Source organism: Barbus barbus, assembly GCF_936440315.1.
Source record: "Barbus barbus genome assembly, chromosome: 42".
Classification (NCBI taxonomy): Eukaryota; Metazoa; Chordata; class Actinopteri; order Cypriniformes; family Cyprinidae; genus Barbus; species Barbus barbus.
The window spans coordinates 2,893,647-2,916,265 of record NC_136720.1 but is presented as its reverse complement, the minus strand read 5'-3'; the positions used below and the strand labels follow the sequence as shown (position 1 = coordinate 2,916,265).

Sequence of the window (22,619 nt, the reverse complement as noted above, 5' to 3'; positions counted from 1 at the left end):
AACAAAACAAAAGGAGGTAGCCCTTCATCTGAATTAGGACATTTAGGCTGTGGTGGAAATGCTGCTTAAATCTCCACTGCCCCCTCTCATCCTCCTCTCATCAATCAGTGTAACCAGCCAATCATTGGTGACAGGTGGCAGCCATTACAAGAGGTGGGTAGAGTACCCAAAAACTGTACTCAAGTGAAAGTGAAAGTACTTGAAGAAATATTTACTCAAGTAATAGTCTGAATAGTTACTTGAGTAAGAGTAAAAAAGTATCGGATAAAAAAACTACTCAAGTAGTTAGTTACTAGTTACTTTGGATCATATACAGAATATAGTCTATATTTATTTATATATATAGATCTATATAGATATAAATTTATATATACATACATACATATATATATATATATATATATATATATATATATATATATATATATATACACACACACACACACACACACACACTGCCGTTCAAAATACTTTTAATGTTTTTTTTTATGTAATTTATTTAATTGATGCAAATCAGAATTTTTTTCAACCTGATTTATTATCAATGCTGTTCTTATTTAGCTTTCTATTCATAAAAGAATCCTGAACAAAATGTCACAGGTTCCAAAAAATATTAAGCAACAAAACTGTTCCCTGTTGAAAAAACCTGTTGGTAAGGTATGTTTTAAAGCATGGGATGCTGATTTAAGCTGGTCCTTAGTTGGTTTAAGCTGGTCATGTGCTGGTCCTAAGCTAGTCCGACCAGTTTAAGACCAGCATATTACCAGCTAAAGACCATCTTAAACCAGCAAAGGACCAGCATAAACAGCTTCAAAAACATATCCTGCATATGCTGTTTTTTCAACAACACTGGTTTGTGAAACAATGATTTCTGAAAGATCATATGACTCTGAAAACTGGAGTAACAGCTGATAAAAATTCTGATTTGCATCACTGAATTAAATTATATTTTAAAGTGTATTATAAATGTATATAACCTCTGACACGGAGAAGAGTGAAAACTCCTCACATGACCGGCTACCGAACATCTGAACGTAGCAAAACAAAAGCACATTGACGGATCTTCTTCCGTCTGTTCTGCAAAATGTAAACAAATGTAGCCTTTATTTCTGCAAGTGTAAATATTGTGAAAATATTAGTATTATGTCTAGCCAAAAGCATTCCTCCTGGAACTAACGCGGGTTTGGCGGGTGTTCAGTTCAATAGTGTCTATTTACACTATAGCCTAACTTGTAGGGAAAGTCTGTTTACCCTAATATAACTAACAAAATTACCACAGGAACTGGTCAAACTACTTGGAGAGTGGCATAGAGCATAAGCACAAGAAAAAAAATTAAATAAAAAATACAATATGCTTCAAATTGCATTAAACTCGTGGCCACAAGAAAATTGTTGTTTCCTCAACATAGGATCTTGATGGATGGTACAAAAGGATGTCATTACCTCGACAAAATGATTGTGACATTTTATCACATTTTTTAAATTAATATGATGTTCTCACAAATTAATATCTTGTGGCCATGACATGACACTGAACTGCATGTCCCCTCCTGGTCACCGTAGTTTATTATGATTCAACCAGTTTAGAGAATGACACATGTGGCTTTACTAGAAGATCTTGCCGCTCATCCTCATTCACTCTTTGTGTTGTTCTTGTTTCTGCTTTGTGGGTAGAGATGATCAAACTGGAGACCTGCAGCAGGATTCTGACCACCCAGTAGTTGATGAACTACAGAGAATCAAAGACCAACATAAAACCAGCATGAAGAAAAAATATGAGAGCTTACTTGAGGGAATCAACCTACATCAAACCCTCCTGAACAAGATCTACACACAGCTCTACATCATAGAGGGAGAGAGTAAAAGGGTGAATGAAGAACATGAGGTTTTACAGATGGAGGAAACAGCCAGAACACAGCACTCACAAGACACACAGATCTACTGCAATGACATCTTTAAAGCCTCAGCTGAAGCAGGATGTGAGGAGAAAGACCAGATCAAGACTGTTCTTACTAAAGGCATCGCTGGAATCGGAAAAACCATCTCGGTGCAGAAGTTCATTCTGGACTGGGCCGAGGGAAAAGCCAATCAGGATGTAGATTTCATGTTTGTGCTTCCATTTCGAGAGCTGAACTTGATCCGAGATCATCAGTACAGTCTTCACAGACTTCTGCTGGACTTTCATCCTGAACTTCAAGATCTGGACTCAAAGATTTATGAGGAGTGTAAAGTTGTGTTCATCTTTGATGGTCTGGATGAAAGCAGAATCACACTGATGTTTTCAGACGATCAGAAAGTTTGTGATGTGACTGAGACTTCATCAGTGGGTGTGTTGATGTCAAAGCTCATGAAAGGAGAGCTGCTTCCCTCTGCTCTCATCTGGATCACCTCCAGACCAGCAGCAGCCAATCAGATCCCCTCCAAATATACAAGTCGTGTGACAGAAATTCAGGGATTTAGAGAGCCTCAGAAGGAGGAATATTTCAGGAAGAGAATCATTGATGAGAATCAAGCCAGCAGAATCATCTCACACATCAGAAGATCAAGAAGCCTCCACATCATGTGCCACATCCCCGTCTTCTGCTGGATCTCATCTACTGTGCTTCAGAAGCTCCTGGAAGAAGATCTGAGTGCAGAAATCCCTCAAACTCTGACTGAAATGTACATCCACTTCCTGCTGATTCAGATCAACATGAGGAACCAGAAGTATGAAGAGAAAGATAGAGAGACACTCCTGCAGTCCAACAGAGAAGTGATTGTGAAACTTGCTGAACTGGCTTTCAAACAGCTGATGAAGGGCAATGTGATGTTCTACGAGGACGATCTGAGAGAAAGTGGGATAGATGTCACTGATGCCTCAGTGTATTCTGGGATTTGCACTGAGATCTTTAAGGAGGAATCTGTGATTCATCACAGGAAAGTGTACTGCTTCATACATTTGAGCTTTCAAGAGTTTCTAGCTTCCTTTTATGTGTTTTACTGTTACCTGATGAAGAACTTAACGTTTTTGGATGACAAACATGAAAGTTACACATCTAAGAAAAACTCTTTGTATGAGTTACTTACGTCAGCAGTTGATCAAACCCTTCAGATTGAAAATGGAAACTTGGATCTTTTTCTGCGGTTTTTGCTGGGCATTTCACTGGAGTCCAATCAGAGACTCTTAGAGGATCTACTGACACAAACAGAGGACAGCTCAGAGACCATCAGAGAAACCACACAGTACATTAAAGAAAGAATCAAGAGATTTTACTTATCAGCTGAGAGATCAATTCTTCCACTTAATGATAGTTATAATCATCTTTCAGCTGGCAGATCCATCAATCTATTTCTCTGTCTGCTGGAAGTAAATGATCAGACATTATGTAGAGAGATCCAGGTGTTTCTGGAATCAGACAATCACTCAGATAATAAACTCTCTGCTGCACATTGCTCAGCAATAACCTACATGCTTCAGATGTCAGAAGAGGTGCTAGACAAATTTGAGCCCATGAAATACAACACAACAGAAGAGGGTAGATGGAGACTGATACCAGCTGTGATGAACTGCAGAAAAGCTCTGTGAGTATTCATTTATGTCAGAGTCAGAGAATCTTTACTTTCAAATTAAGTTCATGTTTATTAGTATACACTGTTCATGATACACGTTGCGAAAGCAGCTTCACAGAAAATGAATGTTTCTGCATTACAATTAGAGGAGTAATTGTCCATACGGCAGACATGATGAACATGATTAACATCAGTGAGAAAAATTTGGTAGTTTGTTGATTGGTTCAGGGTTGCATCATCTGAGGTCCTTTATATCTTTATTTTCAGGATCATTTTATTAGCATAAAATAGGGTGACCATATGTCCTCTTTTCCCCGGACATGTCCTCTTTTTGGACCTAAAAAAATGCATCCGGCCGGGATTTCGTAATTGCCCAAAATGTCCGGGATTTGGGTGTTTTCTTAATCCTGCTCCCGCTGAATTTCTCACCATTACCGCATGCTCCCGCAATATGTGTTCCTCTCCTACGATTTTCGTGTCCACTCCTTTAAACATTCTAATATTGTGTATAATTTTGGCGCATCAGGGAGCCGCTCTCAGTATGTGGAGCATTTAAATCTCTTTTGAATGAGCGTTGGCGCTGTTCATTTTCACTTTAGATTTCGTGATCACACGCACTCAGTGTAAAGGGAGCGCATCTTACAAGATGAGATAATTGTCAGTGACCTCAGGATCTGTTGAGCAGCAAATACTCCAGCATGATCTTGTCAGTCATCTCTCATTATTCTCGGCCTGTGATAAGTCAAATCATCCAAGTGGATGCTGCACACTGGTGGTGGTTGAGGAGAAACCCCCCCACCACATGATTGTTTAGCGCTTTGGGTGTACAGCAATACACAATAAAGCGCTATATAAATGCATCTTTCATTGATTCATAAGGATCGTTATTGCTGTTTCCATAGACATCAGCGTGTATTTTCCAAACTATATAAATGAATGGTTTTGCTAGTACTTATGTGTATTTCAGTGTCTGAAACCTAAAATAAGCATTACATGGTTGAAAGCACTGAATAGTTGTGATAATATGACAAGCGCTCAGCGCGTCCGATCTGGGTCCACACCAGCCAAAGCACGAAAGCAGATTTGAATTCAGCAGTTGATCACGTGACACACTGAACGTTCTAATCACACCGATGTGATCGTACGCTTCAGGGACCAGCCAAGACTGATCGCACCGGTGTGATCGTACTCTTCAGGGACCAGCCAAGACTGATCGCACCGGTGTGATCGTACGCTTCAGGGACCAGCCAAGACTGATCGCACCGGTGTGATCGTACGCTTCAGGGATCAGCCAAGACTGATCGCACAGGTGTGATCGTACGCTTCAGGGACCAGCCAAGACTGATCGCACCGGTGTGATCGTACGCTTCAGGGACCAGCCAAGACTGATCGCACCGGTGTGATCGTACGCTTCAGGGATCAGCCAAGACTGATCGTACCGGTGTGATCGTACGCTTCAGGGACCAGCCAAGACTGATCGCACCGGTGTGATCGTACGCTTCAGGGACCAGCCAAGACTGATCGCACCGGTGTGATCGTACGCTTCAGGGACCAGCCAAGACTGATCGCACCGGTGTGATCGTACGCTTCAGGGATCAGCCAAGACTGATCGCACCGGTGTGATCGTACGCTTCAGGGATCAGCCAAGACTGATCGCACAGGTGTGATCGTACGCTTCAGGGACCAGCCAAGACTGATCGCACCGGTGTGATCGTACGCTTCAGGGATCAGCCAAGACTGATCGCACCGGTGTGATCGTACGCTTCAGGGATCAGCCAAGACTGATCGCACCGGTGTGATCGTACGCTTCAGGGATCAGCCAAGACTGATCGCACAGGTGTGATCGTACGCTTCAGGGACCAGCCAAGACTGATCGCACCGGTGTGATCGTACGCTTCAGGGACCAACCAAGACTGATCGCACCGGTGTGATCGTACGCTTCAGGGACCAACCAAGACTGATCGCACCGGTGTGATCGTACGCTTCAGGGATCAGCCGGTGTGATCGTACGCTTCAGGGACCAGCCAAGACTGATCGCACCGGTGTGATCGTACGCTTCAGGGATCAGCCAAGACTGATCGCACCGGTGTGATCGTACGCTTCAGGGATCAGCCGGTGTGATCGTACGCTTCAGGGACCAGCCAAGACTGATCGCACCGGTGTGATCGTACGCTTCAGGGACCAGCCAAGACTGATCGCACCGGTGTGATCGTACGCTTCAGGGATCAGCCGGTGTGATCGTACGCTTCAGGGACCAGCCAAGACTGATCGCACCGGTGTGATCGTACGCTTCAGGGACCAGCCAAGACTGATCGCACCGGTGTGATCGTACGCTTCAGGGATCAGCCAAGACTGATCGCACCGATGTGATCGTACGCTTCAGGGACCAACCAAGACTGATCGCACCGGTGTGATCGTATGCGTCATTGGGTTAAAGTATTCCACAATCTTTTTACGCACTCTTTCACAGATTGGAGTGCCTCTGCCCATCTTTACTTTTGAGAGACTCTGCCGCTCTAAGACATCCATTTTATAGCTAATCATTTTACAGACCTGCTGTCAATTAACTTAATTAGTTGCTAGATGTTCTCCCAGCTGAATCTTTTCAAAATTTCTTGCTTTTTCAGCCCTTTGTTGCCCCCGTGCCAACTTTTTTGAGACCTGTAGCAGGCATAAAATTTGAAATGAGCTCATTTAGTGGATAAAAGTGTAAAATTTCTCCATTTAAACATTTGTTATGTTCTCTATGTTCTATTGTTAATACAATATTGGCTCACGTGATTTGAAAGTCTTTTCATATTAATTTTACTCAAATTTAAAAAACGTCCCAACATTTCTGGAATTTGGGGTGTAAGTTGCTTTAGATAAGTGTCTGACAAATGCATAAATGTAAATAAAAAATATTTAATAGTCAAGCTCAGAAAACATGCCTTTACAAATACATCTCCTTACAGACTTGCTGGATGTCGTCTCTCTGATCAGTGCTGTGAACATTTGTCTTCAGCACTCCAGTCAGCAAACTCCCATCTAAGAGAGATGGACCTGAGTAACAATGACCTGCAGGATTCAGGATTGAAATTGCTCTCCACTGGATTAAAGAGTTCACATTGTCAACTGAACATATTGAGGTTTGACTTTCATATTGACTAATTTAATATGTTAAAATATATTAATGAAAAGGTGTTTTTAGGTGCGTAATTGTTTAGCCCTCTGAAGTTGGTGAACATGCCAGCGTGTTCAATTGTATTTTTGCCTGATAAAGGCAAAAATATCTTAAAAGGCTCCGTCATTTTTTGTTGTATAGATGAGGGTAATAATAATAGGAGTAATAAATCATTCGAAACTTTACTCTTATTTGTATAAACATGAACACCAAAACATTGTGCATAAAAAACCAAACAAACAAGGTGCACTTTCACAGGGTTTTGTGAACTTCTTTCTGAAATGTGTCACAATAATAAACCAAAACTCAGCGAACACTTGAGACGAAGATATATGTCTATAGAAATATGTCTATTGAAAGCTCGTCTACCAAAGTGTCTGCTTTTAAATGAAGTAATTCGTATTGAAAACAAATATACTCTGATAAAGTAATCCATATGAAACCTATGCAAGGTTTCATATGGATTACTTTTAAGGGAATTTTTTCCCATCTGAGCATATTATCTGTAATGGGTTCACACCCATGTGCTGCGTGGGCTATTCATATGGTAATCATCCAGATGAGCCATGCAAACATGTAAACGTCCACATCACCTTAATAAACAAAGCAGCAAGATTCATCAAGTTCATTCATGGTCAATATTTTGTGTGGCCACCATTATTTTCCAGCACTGCCTTAACCCGTGGAATTTCTTATTAATCAAAGTAAGAAAATAATTGTGAAGACCGAGAATGAAAAACCAAACAGAGTTTTGTCTTTATTATTGTTGTTAATGCTGTGGTTATTTTAACAGTTTCCTTCGTACATTCGGTTGAACGAAACTGTTTTGAAACACATTTATCATTCAATGAAACTTGCTTTAGACACTTACATTTTTGCTCTATCCATGCAGCCTTTGACTGCTCAGGTAATGTCGTTGGTTTTACCGAGAGCCATTGAAAAATTACAGAAAAGTAAAACTACTTCAATTTAGCATTACTGGCCACGAGTACTAAGGAGAGATCACACATCGGCTGCTCACAATATGTGTCAGTGAGACGAACGGAGCGCGAGCGCAATCCTGTGACAGTTACAGGTGGTAAATAGTGGAGCGCGTGAAGGAGAGATGCGAGTGAATCGTTACACCCCTACATAACAGTAAAATAATGCATAAATTATCCTTAAAATATAAGAAATAAAATTATCCAGACAGGCCTACAGTTGCTTTAGAAACTGCTGCAAAAATAATAAAATAAAACAATGTTTGATGGTTATAGGCTATAGCGATGCATTAATAATCAGTCTGAGCTGAACAACAGGGAAACAAAATCATCTACACTAAATGAACATGTTTTAACAGCTTTCCAGCAATTAAAATGAATGTTTTCAAACAGGAGCAAATAAACCCCAACAAAACTACCAATCATTAAAAAAATACCCACCAAAATGTCACGACAGGCTCAGCCCAGAATTTTAATATAATAATAATAATAATAACCAAGCCGTTTTTAGTGAACATGCCTACTGTAAAACATGAAAAAAGAATTTCACTGTAAAATGCAAATGTTTTCCTCTGCTTCATCACTTCATTTGCACTTGGCCCTGTCTTTATTTATTCTTGTAAATGTTATTTTTAGGTCACATCATGTAGCAAAAATATATTTTGTTTGTCTGTCAGATTGAAACTAATATGTCACTTGCGTCAAAGGATAAGCATTAACGAAAACCTGTACTTAGCCTACTCACTATGCCACTCTCTCACATTGAAAAAAACATTCTTTTGTTCATTTCTTTGTTCTCTTAGTGTAAACAGCCTTCGCCAGCAACACAGAATATTTACACTTTTAAATTAAATTGCTTTTATGGTCTCATTACTTTGTGACTTTTGAAATGATATTTTTAAAATGATTTTTCAGTGATCAAACTGTCATGATAAACGTGAAAATGCTATTGATAACAGAATCATGAATATTTAATTGGCCTTTGTGCAGTAAACTATAACTCACTGTGATTAATGTTATCTGCCTCATCAGTGCAGTACATTAAGTGACTACCCCTACTGATCATGTCTTTCCTGTGTTAGACCATTCCCTGTGGTCTTGAATAACACACTGTGGTTACGCGTGATCCCTTTCCTCTGAATTCGCTTTTTCAGTGGCCACATCTGTACAAGGCTTATTCTTCACATCACGTCTTGAAAAAATGAAAAGTAGACTGATAAACAAAGCAGCACGCTTCATCAAGTTTATCTAATGTAATATGCGCGTTTACATATTCGAGTGGCTCATATATGGATGATTACCGTATGATTAGCCTACGCTGCACTTGACTTGGGTGTGACCACATTACAGATAATGAGTTCAGACCAGAAAAACTGTACCTTTTGTTGGTTTCATACAGATAACTTTTGTGACGTGTTTCAGAAAGCAGTTCACAGAGACTAAGACAGCAGAAAGCACACCATGTTTGTTTTCTTTATTTTACAAAAACACAATATTTTGTTGTCATTGGGAGCGTATACAAATACAGTCATGGCCATAAATATCGGCACCCTCGGTAAATATGATCAAAGAAGGCTGTGAAAATTAATCTGCATAGTTAATCCTTTTGATCTTTTATTAAAAACATTCACAAAAATCTAACCTTTCATTGGATAATAAGAATTTAAAATGGGGGGAAATATCATTATGAATAATTGTTTTTCTCTAATACAAATTGGCCACAATTAACGGCACCCTTTTATTCAATACTTTTTGAAACCTCCATTTGCCAGTTTAACAGCTTTACATTTTCAATAATGCCTGATGAGGTTAGAGAACACCTGGAAAGAGATCAGAGACCATTCCTTCATCCAGAATCTCTCCAGATCCTTCAGATTCACAGCTCCATGTTGGTGCTTCTTCTCTTCAGTTCACCTCACTCATTTTCTACAGGGTTCAGGTCAGAGGACTGGAATGGCCAGCAGAAGCTTGGTTTTGTGCTCAGTGACCCATTTTTGTGTTGTTTTTGAGGTTTGTGTTTGGATTATTGTACGGTTGGAAGATCCAAACATGGCCCATTATACGATTTCTAACAGAGTCAGTCACTTATTGATTTTTTTAATCTGTTGGTATTTGATAGAATCCATGATGCCATGTGTCTAAACAAGATGTCCAGGACCTCCAGCAGAAATATAGGCCCACAACATCAGAAATACAGCAGTATATTTCATTGTACATGTGGGGTACTTTTTATCCCTGTGTTCACCAAACCCATCTTGAGTGTTTGCTGCTAAAAAGCTAATTTATTTGTTTCATCTGACCATAGAAGCCAGTCCCATTTGAAGTTCCAGTCGTGTCTGATAACTGAATATGCTGGAGATTGTTTTTGGATGACTGAGGAGAATTTTTCTTGAAACCCTCTCAAACAACATGTGGTGATGTAGGTACTGTTTGACAATTTTTTTTGTAAGGTTTTCTGCCCCCGAGACTCAACTATTTTCTGCAATTCTCCAGCTGTGGTCCTTGGAGAGTCTTTAGCCACTCAAACTCTCCTTCTCACCGTGCATCAGGACGATATAGACACACGTCCTCTTCCAGGCAGTTTCGTAACATTTTCTGTTGATTGGAAATTCTTAATTATTGCCCTGATGGTAGAAATGGGAATTTTCACTGCTCTAGCTCTTTTCTTAAAGCCACTTCACTCATTTGTGAAGCTCAATTATCTTTTGCTGCACATCAGAAATATATTCTTTGGTTTTTCTCATTGTAATGGATGACTAAGGGAATTTGGGCTTTGTTTTCCCTCCTATTTATATTTCTGTGAAACAGGAAGCCATGGCTGGATAATTTCATGTTCATAATCAGATTAATTTTCACAGCCTTCTTTGATCATATTTACCAAGGGTGCTGATATTTTTGGCCATGACGGTAAAAGTAGATACTTTAGAGATGAATACATTATTATACATTATGAATAATGTATTCATCTTTTGTGTCTGACCAAAAATGACGAAGCATTTTAAGTTCTTTGTGCCATTATCAGGAAAAAATACAACTAAACACACGGCATATTCGTGGACCTTAGAGAGTTGAGTTGCATATGATTTCGTCTTTAATATATTCTGACATTTGGTTTTGTGTGTGAGGCAGAATCATGGACTGTGTATTGTCACACTTATGTTTCATTTCCATGTACAGAATAAAAAAACATAACTTTTTTACACTCATCTCCTCATTGCAATATGTCAAACTCCGGTCCTGGAGGGGGCTCTGTCCTGCAAAGTGTAGCTCCAACCAGCTCCAAAACACCTGTCTGTAAGTTTCTATTAATTCTGAAGTCCTTGATGACCTGGTTCAGGTGTGTTAATCAGGGTTGGAGCTAAACTCTGCAGAGCAGAGAGCAGTGGCCCTCCAGGAACTGAATTTGACACTCCTGCACAAAATCATACTCCTTATAGACTTGCTGGATGTGGTCTCTCTCATCGGCACTGTGAAAGTTTGTCTTCAGCACTCCAATCATCAGATTCTCAGCTGAGAAATCTGGACCTCAGTAACAATGACCTGCAGGATTCAGGAGTGAAGCTGCTCTCTGATGGACTGAAGAGTTTTCATTGTCAACTGAATATACTGAGGTATTTAGGAAGTCACCCTTTCAAACACAACATGAAAAAGCAAGATACTCTTAAGTGTTCTACAATGTGAAGCAGTTGTTTTTGCACTGATGACAGGCTAATTAATATGTAACGAATGATCTAACAAGCAAGACTAACTATCAGAATCTGTATCAGTGCTGGTGGTATTTGCATCCACTGCATTGATCACAATTTTAATGTTGTGGTCACCTACAGCAGTGGTTCCCAACCCTGGTTCTCGAGCCCACACAACACTGCATATTTTTTTATGTCTCTCTTCTCTGAGACACACGTGTGGTCTTAGAGCAGGGTTCCCCTAATCTTGCCCTGGAGGGCCAATGCCATGCAGAGTTTCGCTCCAACCCTAATGAAATACATCTGAGCGAGCTCATCAAGGTCTGCAGAATCCCTAGAAAATATCAAATAAGTGAGTTTGATCAGGGTTTGGGCTAAACTCTGCAGGGCAGTGGCCCTCCAGAACCGGATTTTAAGAATCTTGTCTCTAATAATGAGCTGATGAGTTGAATTAGTGTGTGCTCAAATAGGAAGACATCTAAAATGTTCAGTAAGAGTTACTGTATCTTTTGTTTTGTTCAGATTGGCAGGTTGTAGATTCACTGGTCAGTGTTGTAAAAGTTTGTCTTCAGCTCTGCAATCATCAAACTCCTGTCTGAGAGAGCTGGACATCAGTAATAATGACCTTCAGGATTCTGGAGTGAAGCTCCTCTCTGCTGGACTGTCAGACTGTCAACTGAACATACTAAGGTCTGATTTTCAAATGCACTAATTTATTATAAAATGTATGAATAGATTTTTTGTAGTAATGAGATTGTAGCTCAGATAAGATTTTGAGATGATCAGTGTCTGATAATTATGTTTAATCCAATCGTCTGCTTAACAAACAACAGCTATTTTGTCTAATTTCTTAAATGTCTAAATTCTTTCTAATTTAAACATCTTGCAAGTCAATATACAATTGTCTACAACACTTAATAAGACTTAACTAGGTGATGCTAACTGCAGTAAAACAAAAAAGGACATCTTTTATGAACTTTTTTAATCCACTTCAAATGTTGACAACTGTAGTTGAACATCTGATGTTGGTACAGTACTCTCAGAGAAAAACAGTTTGAAAAGACATGTTCTGCAGGTAACTGGTCACAAACAAATAAAAAAACAAATAAATCAGTGAGCATGTTGATATCAGTATATAATGACCACATTACATATAATAAGCTCAGACAGGAAAGACTACCTCGCGTTGGTTTCATATAGATTACTGGGAAACACCAGTCTCGTCAGGTCCCAGCACTCAGCCTGCACAATCACAATCACCTGAGTTCTGATTCCCCGCACCTGTCACCATGCAATCAAGACCAGTATAAAGCCACATTCACTCCGCACCAGTGTTGGGGAAAGTTACTTTTAAAAGTAATGCATTACAATATTGCGGTACTCCCTAAAGAAAAAAAAAAAGTAAACTAACTACGTTACTTTTTATGGAAAGTAATGCGTTACTTTTTAAATATGAGCAGGGTTTGATTGTGTGTTTTGAATATAATAAGTTCTATTTATAGCAAATGTAAAAGCCCTTTCACACCAAAAAGTGTAATGAATATACCTCAGGCTGAAGGAAAAGTCTGTACAGTAGAACGCAGGAGAAGAAGGTTCAACACTCTTCAGCAATAAAAAACAATGACGCACAATTGTTAGTTTATCTGAAGTCATTGTTGCTTATTAGTATGGTTGAACTGGATCATCAAAGGTCAGCAGCAAAGACATCGGTTAATAAAATGGGATTAGATACATTTGTGTTATTTAACATTGAATTGGCGGTTTGCGTCATATTCTGTTTGCATTTCACTGTTTTAATTCATTTTGATGAATACTAAATCTGTTTTTTTGCGAGTGAGATGAATTAATGCCAGGGGTGCAAACTTGTCACCTTTCGGCGAAATTTGCTGTTTTCACCTTGAAATAGGTCATTCACGTGAATTGTGTAGATCTGTAAAAAAAAGAAAAGAAATTGGTGGTTTGGGTCGTTGTATCTGCAAGTCATCTGTGTCACGTCACCTGTAGCGTTCTCTCTCACTCATGAAGCCTAACTTTTAGACGCTGCAGGCAACTGTCCATATTTCCAGACATAAAACGTGTGCTAATGATAAACAATTTATTTTTTGAAGTAATTGTGGTGGTTAGATTAGCCTGTTTGTAGCTAGCTAAATTAAGTTCGCTGTAGAGTAGGACGGAATACATTTGTATCTGCTGTAAATTATGGTGTTCCAGTTTAAATGGTGATTACCCCGTGAGGCTGTTTTTTTTTTTTTGCGTGAGGCTGCTGTTGCGATTGATATGAAGATTGTAAGTTACATAATCGCTACATTAGAAGTCGGTTTGAGAACTGTTCGATCTACAAGTAAAGCATAGCGTTTAATGAACAGTAATATTAGTATCACTCAGCTCAAGTGGAGGCAGCGCTAAGTATCAGCCTGTAACAGCCTGTTTCAAGACGGAGAAACACCTCGCGTTTAGTCAGAAAAAATTTGAGTGCTGAAATTAAGATTTACAGTGGTTTATTTGCCCTGACTAAGTTCATGTAACATCTAAACAGCAATACTTTTTGATTGTAGACTGTAGTTGTCGCTCACACGTCTTTTAATCATATAAACGTCTTTATCCTTGAATGGTGCACTGCAAAAAATGCTTTCCTACTTAGAGTTTTTGTCTTGTTTCTAGTCCAAATATCTAAAAATTCTTAAATCAAGAAGCATTTTCTAGACAAGTAAAAATTCTCTTTTCAGAAAAAAAGTCAAAATTTAAGTTTTCCTTAAAACAAGCAAAATAATCTTATTTCAAACCGAAAACAAGGTTATTTTGACATTTTGTTTTCTGGGAAAAAAATGATTTGATTTAAGAAACAAGACCAAGGAAATGTAAGAAAAGCATTTTTTGCAGTGTGTAACATTTTCTTCCTGTAAAGCAATTTGAATTGCTGTTGTGTGTGAAATGTGAATGCGAATGTGAAACGCTATGCATTTAACTAGTTCAGGTAGCCAAACTTTACCACTCACCCACTTCAATTTTTTGTTGCTAAATAGAACATTTCACACTTTCACTTGTTAAATTGTTTAAATTGTTTGTAGTTCCATTTACCAGATAAAAATATTGTGTGATGAAGGTATATTTTGTTATTTTGTTTTTTACTTGGGTGGGTGTCACAGAGCCAGAGAGGGAGTCTTGTGGCGTGTGTGTGTGTGTTGTGGGGCGGGGGAGTTTGCACCCCTGAATGCACAGTCACATTTAGTCTAGAACTACAGTAACATCATGTTCACACAGCGCACACAACGCCTCTGTACTTCCGATTTCTCCCAAAATGGGGACAGGAGACTTGTCAGTCAATAAATGGGAAAACAAAGTAACTGGCGTTACTTTTTTGAAAAAGTAACTCAGATATTTTCTTGTAAATTAAAAAGTAATGCGTTACTTTACTAGTTACTTGAAAAAAAGTAATTTGATTACGTAACTCGCGTTACTTGTAATGCGTTACCCCCAACACTGCTCCTCACAACATTTGTCTGGTCTTGAAGTCGCTACCATTGACTTAACTTTAGTCTCCCCTCACTGGATTATTTTATCTGTTGTTCCCGATCATCTTCATCTTCGGCCGAAACCATCCCAAGATCCCTGTGAAAAGAAGAGCTCCTGTTAGCTCATCAAGCTAAGTTGACTGATGAATGAAAGGTGAACGTTTGGATGTACTATATATTATCAGCCGTTAACGATCTGTCCGTGACGGACTGCGTGACTTCGCCACTTCCTGAGGAATTTTTTTTTTCTGTGACTAAGCTTCTAATAAAATGTTGGTCGACCAAGCCTCTTCTGGTCTACTAACGGTTAGTCGACTATTAGGGAGCAGCCCTACAAAATTGTTAGCCAGTCTTGAATGCGCCCAACTTATAAAAGCAGACTGTTCTGCAGAGAGGGTCAAAAACAGGATAGAAAATAGGCTGGAACTTCTAAAGTGTTTTTTTTTTTTTTAATCTTGCTAATATTTTAAGTGGCCCTCAGAGAACTTAAAACTGTTTCTAACCCTTAAGTGCATACCTGGAGGGAGGGATTTCAGAGTTCTGGGACGATGTGTGTGCTGCCCACACATACACTCTCTCACACACATCAAATAGACCTCTATGGTCGTAGAAGTACAGGCAGACAGTTATGGACAGATAAACAGTTCACAAATGGCCTCCTTGGCCGAAACAGGACTGGAAGAGGGTCCAGATGATGAAGGAAGACATTATTTCAGTATTAAAGTCAATTAAGTCCTCAGAGTCCTTGCTGCGTTCACCCTCACCGGTGGTGTAGTGAGCAGGCCTTTCCTCCACACCCTCACGCTCCACTGAAACATCCACCGTTGCGTGCGTTGTTGCTGGCTCTCACACATGGTCAGATGTCGTGAGAGGCTCTGGCTCCAGGGGGATTCTCAGCTCTGTCGCTTTTTCTGGTCGATCACGGCGGGCTTTGGCTCTCCTTCTACGGTGGGCTCTAGCTGACGCTCCATGCGTGGGGTGATGGTAGGCTGGGCTCTGGGTGCGGAGTGAGACTGGTGTCATTGTCCGCGATGTCCACGGTGAACGGAGAACCACAGGACACCAGTACTCACTCTACAGAGGCAACAAAATCCTCCTGAGCATCATCTCCAGACAACTGGCAACTCTGCTCACAGAGTTTAAGTTTGCGGGGTAGAACAAGCAGAGGCAGTCATCTGAGTAGTGGGTAAAGTTGGATATTTCCACGAACAGTCTCGTATGGTCCTTAAGAGTTTGTTCCCCCTGCTCCAGCAGAAGGAGGAGGACAGCAGGGGAATCCATAAAGCAAGAAAGAAAAACGGCCAAAAAACGAATAAAAAAAAAACACGGGGAACATGCCGCTAACACTGTGCTGGTCCGTTCTTTTGTCACGGTGCGGAATAGAATAAATGCACGAATACAATGAAGATAGCGGCAAACAGTCTTTAATTAATCCACACAGATGTAATCCACATAAGGCAGGCAGGATACACGCACACAGGCAATGTTAAGACTGGACCAAGACATGAACAGACTTGAACTTAAGTAGTGGAGCAAATAATTATAATTACAAGACTCACCTGAACCAAAGGACATAATCAGACACAGACGGGAAACTAGGTCAGGGAACACGGGGGAACAAAAACACAACTACAAGTCCATAACTGTGACAAATAGTATGCTTTATTTTATTTAATTTTTTTAATTGTTGTTATAATATCAGGAGAGTTTAATGCTATTGCAGCAGTTAGAGATCCAACTGTGTTAGATATATATATATATAGGTCTGGGTCGCTAAAGACCCAAATATGTAATGATGATTGGCAAAACATCCATACATTTAAGAGTTAAAAATGCAGTTCTTGAACCCCAGTGGTCTTGACATGATTTAATTATTATTGTTGTTGTTATTATTATTTTGTTTCTTTGAGTTTCACCTTCAAGTTACATGTTCATAAAAAAAATTCTGACGCTCTGTCTGAATATGTATTAGGGGTAACTCCTTTAAGATTTGTCAGTAAATGACCGCTGTTTTGATTGCCTAATGTCATTTACAGACAAAGCATCATAAAACAAATAATTGATTATAATGGGTTCTATTTGCTTCTGATTTGACATAAAGCTTGCATTCAGTGCAGACAGGTGTTAGGTCTTAAGTGACTGAACACCAGTGGGTGGGGCTATGGTGCAAATGCTTTTGCCAGTGTGATGTCACATGTAACATATGCAAAAGCGTAAGTATATTTTTCCTGCACAACAATAATTAAATATCTGATGCCCCAATAAGTGCAATTCAACTTAATTATTCAAGGTGACATGTTTCACTCATAATTACTGCAGGCTAAAACACAAAAATATCATCAGCAAAACTTGAACTGGCATGAAAGGCTTTACTGCAGAGCAATTACTGCATGAAATGAAATCTAATTGTCACTGTCATTTGATGGTGGATGTGGTGAATAAGCTGGTGTCAAAATATTGATTTTGAAGACACTGAAAACAATAGTTTTGAGAATATGGTTGAGATTGCGAATATGAGGCAGATGCTGAATAAATAATGGGGAAGTGTGTTCTGATGATGACTAATGGTAAAATCATCTGCTTTTATCAATTATTAAAATCCCTTAACTGTCACCTTCCTGCTAGCGGGATGCCTAAGTTTACTTCAATATATTACAATTAAATCCTAATCTAATCATGACAAACTATATATCGTTGAAAAGATCTAAGACTCCTAAATAGATACTTTATCATTGTTTGTTGTTAAATTATTTAGGAACAGTAAAAGATTAATTTATGACGAGTGCACCTCAAAACATATACATCATAACAGGAGTTTTGACCTTTTTATCACAAAAAAAATATTTTCGGTTTCCTTTTTCCCTATCATATGTTTAAGTAATCATCATAAATTATATATAATTTGAAAGCTTAAAAACCCATAATTCGACCTGTGAAAACCATTTTGAAAGCTGATATTGCGTTACCATAGAAATCATACTTTAAAATCTTTTAGCGGGCTCCTCCCCCTTAGTGGGAGGTGCCATATTCCAAATGCATTACGGTCTTTTAGAATCAATTTTTATAGTCTTTATAAAGATTATAAAATTGTATTTTTTTTATTATTATTTTTTTTTTAAGTAAAAAAAAAAGGGGCAGTCGTGGCCTAATGGATATTACGGATATAAAGGAACCTCAATTTTTGTTTTAGTGCTGTCAATCGATTAAATTTTGTTTTTACTAATTAATCGCACATTTTTCTGAAATTAATCACAATTAATTGCGATTAATCCCACCTAACATTAAAGTTTTTAAATATACTTTTATATTGCAATAATTTCACATTCAATCTTCAAATTAATGTACAAACAACAAAGACATTATATTTTTTTTATATTTGTTTAATGCCATCTTTTTTTATGACTGAAGGCCAGTATCACTGATACCAATACTGATTTCTCTATAAAATTGCCCTCCTCCAATATTTACCTATTGACTATAGCCATTCAACAGTACAGTATAATTGAGAGACATCAATTTTAACATTTTATTAGACTTTTTAAAAATAACTTCTAATTTAAGTGAACTTAAAGCAATCTTCACATAAACCCAGTACAATAAATGTCATATTTACCTGTGCCCTTCAGCAGAAATATACAGAAATTGAAGGTATCAAACATTAAATACTAAATTAAATATAGCTGAATACTTAAAGCTATAAAAGTTATTTTTTCCTTTTTTTTTTTCTTTGTTATTTGATTATTAGACATCACAGCAGCTGGTTATTAGGTTATTTTGGCTGTTATTTCTTTAAGAGCTGCTGCTACTGAACGTAACGGATCTGACATGCATCATATTTTCTCTCTAATCTTTTTACCATTTCTGACACACTTCAGGTCATAAAGTCTATTAATGAACTGACGAGTTGAATAAGGTGTGTTAGATGAGGGAGACAGTGCTGGGCTGCTCAAGGACAGTTTTGAAAACCTTAGACATGTTCTTAATGTGACTCATATTACATGCACGCACAGTTTTAAGGCAGCTTTAATCGCCTTTTTGGTAACATCATGACTTAACTGACCACAACATTGCACATAGTTTATTTCGTGCTTTGATATGAAATGAGACAGGCTACAGCGCGTGCCGGCACCTTTGTGCGTTGAGCACGCGCGAGCACAGTACGGTTTCCGCACTCGTTTGACTCACGCCTGCCGCCGAAGTGAAGTGGAGCTCGCGTCTGAAACGTCTCCCGGTTGATGTGGTCATAAAGATGTTCTGCGACTGAATAAATGCACTTCTTGTCAAGAGAAAAAGCGACAGAAACAGCAGTTGTGAGTGGGGTGGCCAACCCTAGCTCTGCCCCTGCATTAAGTGCGTTAAATATTTTTAACACGTTAAACTGAAAACATTAATCGCCTGCGTTAATGTGCTAATTTTGACACCACTCATTTTTTTTATATCAACTTCAAATTTGGAACACAACTTATTTAAGCATATGGCTTTAATTTTATAGCAATTTTGGATTAAAACCTTTTGTAAAATATTGATTTTATATAAAGTAAAATAAAAATCGTACAGTACATTTAAACTTCTATACATTTTTTAAGTTTTTTTTTAATTATTTCACTTCTGCAATAATTGGCAGATAGTCTTTTTTTAAAAAAGAGACCAAACTTTGGTCTGTATTCAAAAGTGTTCATGAATTATAATAATTTAAGTTTGAATAGTGCACTTTCATGTCTATGTTCAAAAAGAGTTTTACGCTATTGCAGCAGTTAGAGATCCATCTGTGTTAGATTTATAGGTCCAGATCGCGGAACACCTATATACTGTATGTAATAATGATTGGTGAAACATTCATGTATTCATGCAAGGGTTAAGGCAATGATGTGATACGAATTGAGTGTGCCTGTGTCCCACTGTGATATACACATAAAAGATGCAACAGACCAGTCAAAAAATCTTCACAGGTGATGAGCAGCCTAACAAGGCTACTCACCAGATAAATAAATACATGGACATGAAATGGAAAATAGAGAACAATTCAGAATAATTTACACAAAAATAAATTATATAATGGAATTCCATAATTAAATATTTGTGTTTCAGAAAAAATACACAGCTGTTATAAATGTTAAATGTCAGAAGTCATTTTATATTAAATACTGATTCATTATTCTGTTTAGATTGGTCACCTGTAATCTCACTGGCCAATGCTGTGAAAGTCTGTCGTCAGCTCTACAATCATCAAGCTCCTGTTTGACAGAGCTGGACTTGAGTAACAATGACCTACAGGATTCAGGAGTGAAGCTGCTCTGTGCTGGACTGAAGAGTTCACACTGTCAACTGAACATATTGAGGTATTTATAAACACAGAAAAAATTTACTATACAAAACTAAGCTGTCTATTATAAATCATATCTTTCCAGACTCTTACTCAAGAAGTAAATTTTTTTTTAAAGTTATTCAAAAAGAGACATTTATACACTACTGTATTGATTAGCCTCATTGCTTTGTAAAATTTACTGTACTCAAAATACTAGTTTCAGTATCATTTACCCTTAAGCAAGTATCAGTACTCATACTCTGTCTTGGTTTCTGTGTATTCTTATCAGTGAATAGTGGTTCCTGATTCAAGACCAGGGCCAGTATTCATAAAGATTCTAAGAATCCTCTCAGAGAGCTCCTAATTTAGCTTAAAAATTTCTAACTAGAAGTCTTAGCTTAAAAGTGATTTCAGGACCAATCTGAGAGCAACTGTGAGCGAGGAAAAGACAAAAACTTTTATCTTAGTGAGGAGGCGGGGCTGACCCCGTTGCTAGCTATGACACAGTCTTTTGAAGACTGTGATTGCTTGGCTGTCCAAGAAGGAAATAAAAGAGCGCTTTTAAGAGTAGGGTCTTTATAAGCCTTCATTTTGAATTTACAGGCATCATTTTTCCTATTTTACTATTCTCTCTTTCACACACACACACACAAACCTCTAATAAGATCGGTCACAAACATGATCCCTGCACAATCTTCTGTGTAGCGTCTTATTAGCTCACTGTTATGCATTGTGTGCAACACATTTCTTCTCCCTCTTCATGTTTCGTCCATTTTCTCCACTGCTAAAGAAACACATCCACCTTACAATTATAAAAATCCACCCAGCGTTTTTTTTTTTTTTTTTTTTTTTTAAATCCCCTTTCTCAGATCAGGTTGTTCTGAGACTCCTGTCAGAATGACGTAGTTCTGCACAGGCCCCTCCCACGATAGTTGATTGACTGTAGCGTTTCAGTATAGACTGGACTGGTGTCTTACCTTAGACCCGCCCTCACTGAGCTGTCATCAGTCCGCCATTGTGTGGACTCCGTGCAGGGGAATTCAAGAATGTCTCCAATTAAGTGATTGAGGTGCTTTTAATGTTGGATGTAATAATGAATATAGCAGTCGTCATTTACTCCCAACATCTGAGCCGCTGAAGATGCAGAGGATTAACATTACTTTTGCTTTAAAGTGAATGCGCCGATCTTGATCTGCCTAAATGTATCTATGTTCGCGCGAATCATTCATGATCCAGCCTCACCTACAGAAGAAGTGAGTATAAGGGTTTTTATGAATCTTTGCAAATCGCCTTTCCTAAATGTGCTAATTAGCAAGTTTCACGATGAATGCAGCTAAAGTAAACAGTCTCTCTGAGAGCAGCTCGGAAGCGAGGGGTGGGGCCAGCAGAGCTCATTAACATTTAAAGCAACATTGACTAGTACAGCATGTTGAAAACAGAGCTGATTTTGACAGGTTTAAAAAGGTGTTTTTTACACTACCATTGAGAAAATTTTAACCAAAGTATGTTATAGACTTTTAATTAAGACCCTAAAGAATCATATCAACTTGTACAAAATGGGCATCTGATGACCTCTTTAAAAGTCCTCATCCGTACTCCTAACAATTTTGGACCTTAAGACCTCTTTTAAGGGTTAAAATGCTTTCTGAATTACGTTTTTCTTTACTAGGATCTTTTCTTTAAATTTAAGAATTTTCTTTGAATTTTGTTACAAGGAACAACTCTTAACTCAGATTTTTCATGAAATTGGGCCCAGTATATTTTTGGGCATAATTAAAACAAAAACAGATCATAAACAAAATTAAAAAAAGACAAAGACACGCAGATATTTTCAATGAGAACTGGACTAAATGGAGCAACTAAATGCAAAGATAATAGTTACATTTCATTTAGCAGATGATTTTTTTCACAAATTAACTTACAAATGAGGTATACAACAGTGACTCATCCTAGAAAGGTAGTGGAATAACACAGTGGAGGCAGTGCTATTATACAAATTTTATAAATACTACAAAGTTTTGGGATTTTGTGTCGTTTATAAATAACTTTTTTAGCAATAGGTAGCACAATGGTAATCAATGTCAATAGTTAGCATACTTTAAAATTGCAATGGTAACAAGTATTTTGTTATGGTTACATTTGAATGATAAAACATACAGTTATTTGTACCCGGTATGTATGTAAAATGTTACCTGGGAGAGGGAGAGAGAGAGAGAGAGAGAGAAAAAGAAAGAGAGAAACCGAGAAAAAAGAGGGAAAGCAGAGCCCCAAGAAGAGGGCTCCAGTGAAGAAAGATCGCTGGCCAAGAAAAGAGAGAGTAACAGTTGCAATCTTCTTTTTTGCCCTTCCTTGACCATGTGACTAAAACCCAAATGTGAGACATTCAAACTAACCTATCAGCAAATTACAGCTTTCCCCACCGTA

General features: G+C 38.3%; 1 protein-coding gene across 1 annotated transcript in view; it reads left to right on the top strand.

The window, feature by feature from the left end:
• The window catches only part of LOC306861600 (NACHT, LRR and PYD domains-containing protein 3-like), a 42,774-nt gene that overhangs the window by 13,762 nt on the left and 6,393 nt on the right, over window positions 1–22,619 (top strand). Inside the window, exons 5-9 of the mRNA XM_079403972.1 lie at window positions 1,675–3,561; window positions 6,504–6,677; window positions 11,130–11,303; window positions 11,901–12,068; window positions 20,056–20,229. Coding sequence (XP_079260098.1) covers window positions 1,675–3,561; window positions 6,504–6,677; window positions 11,130–11,303; window positions 11,901–12,068; window positions 20,056–20,229 — 2,577 coding nt within the window. The remainder of the gene's footprint in view (window positions 1–1,674; window positions 3,562–6,503; window positions 6,678–11,129; window positions 11,304–11,900; window positions 12,069–20,055; window positions 20,230–22,619) is intronic.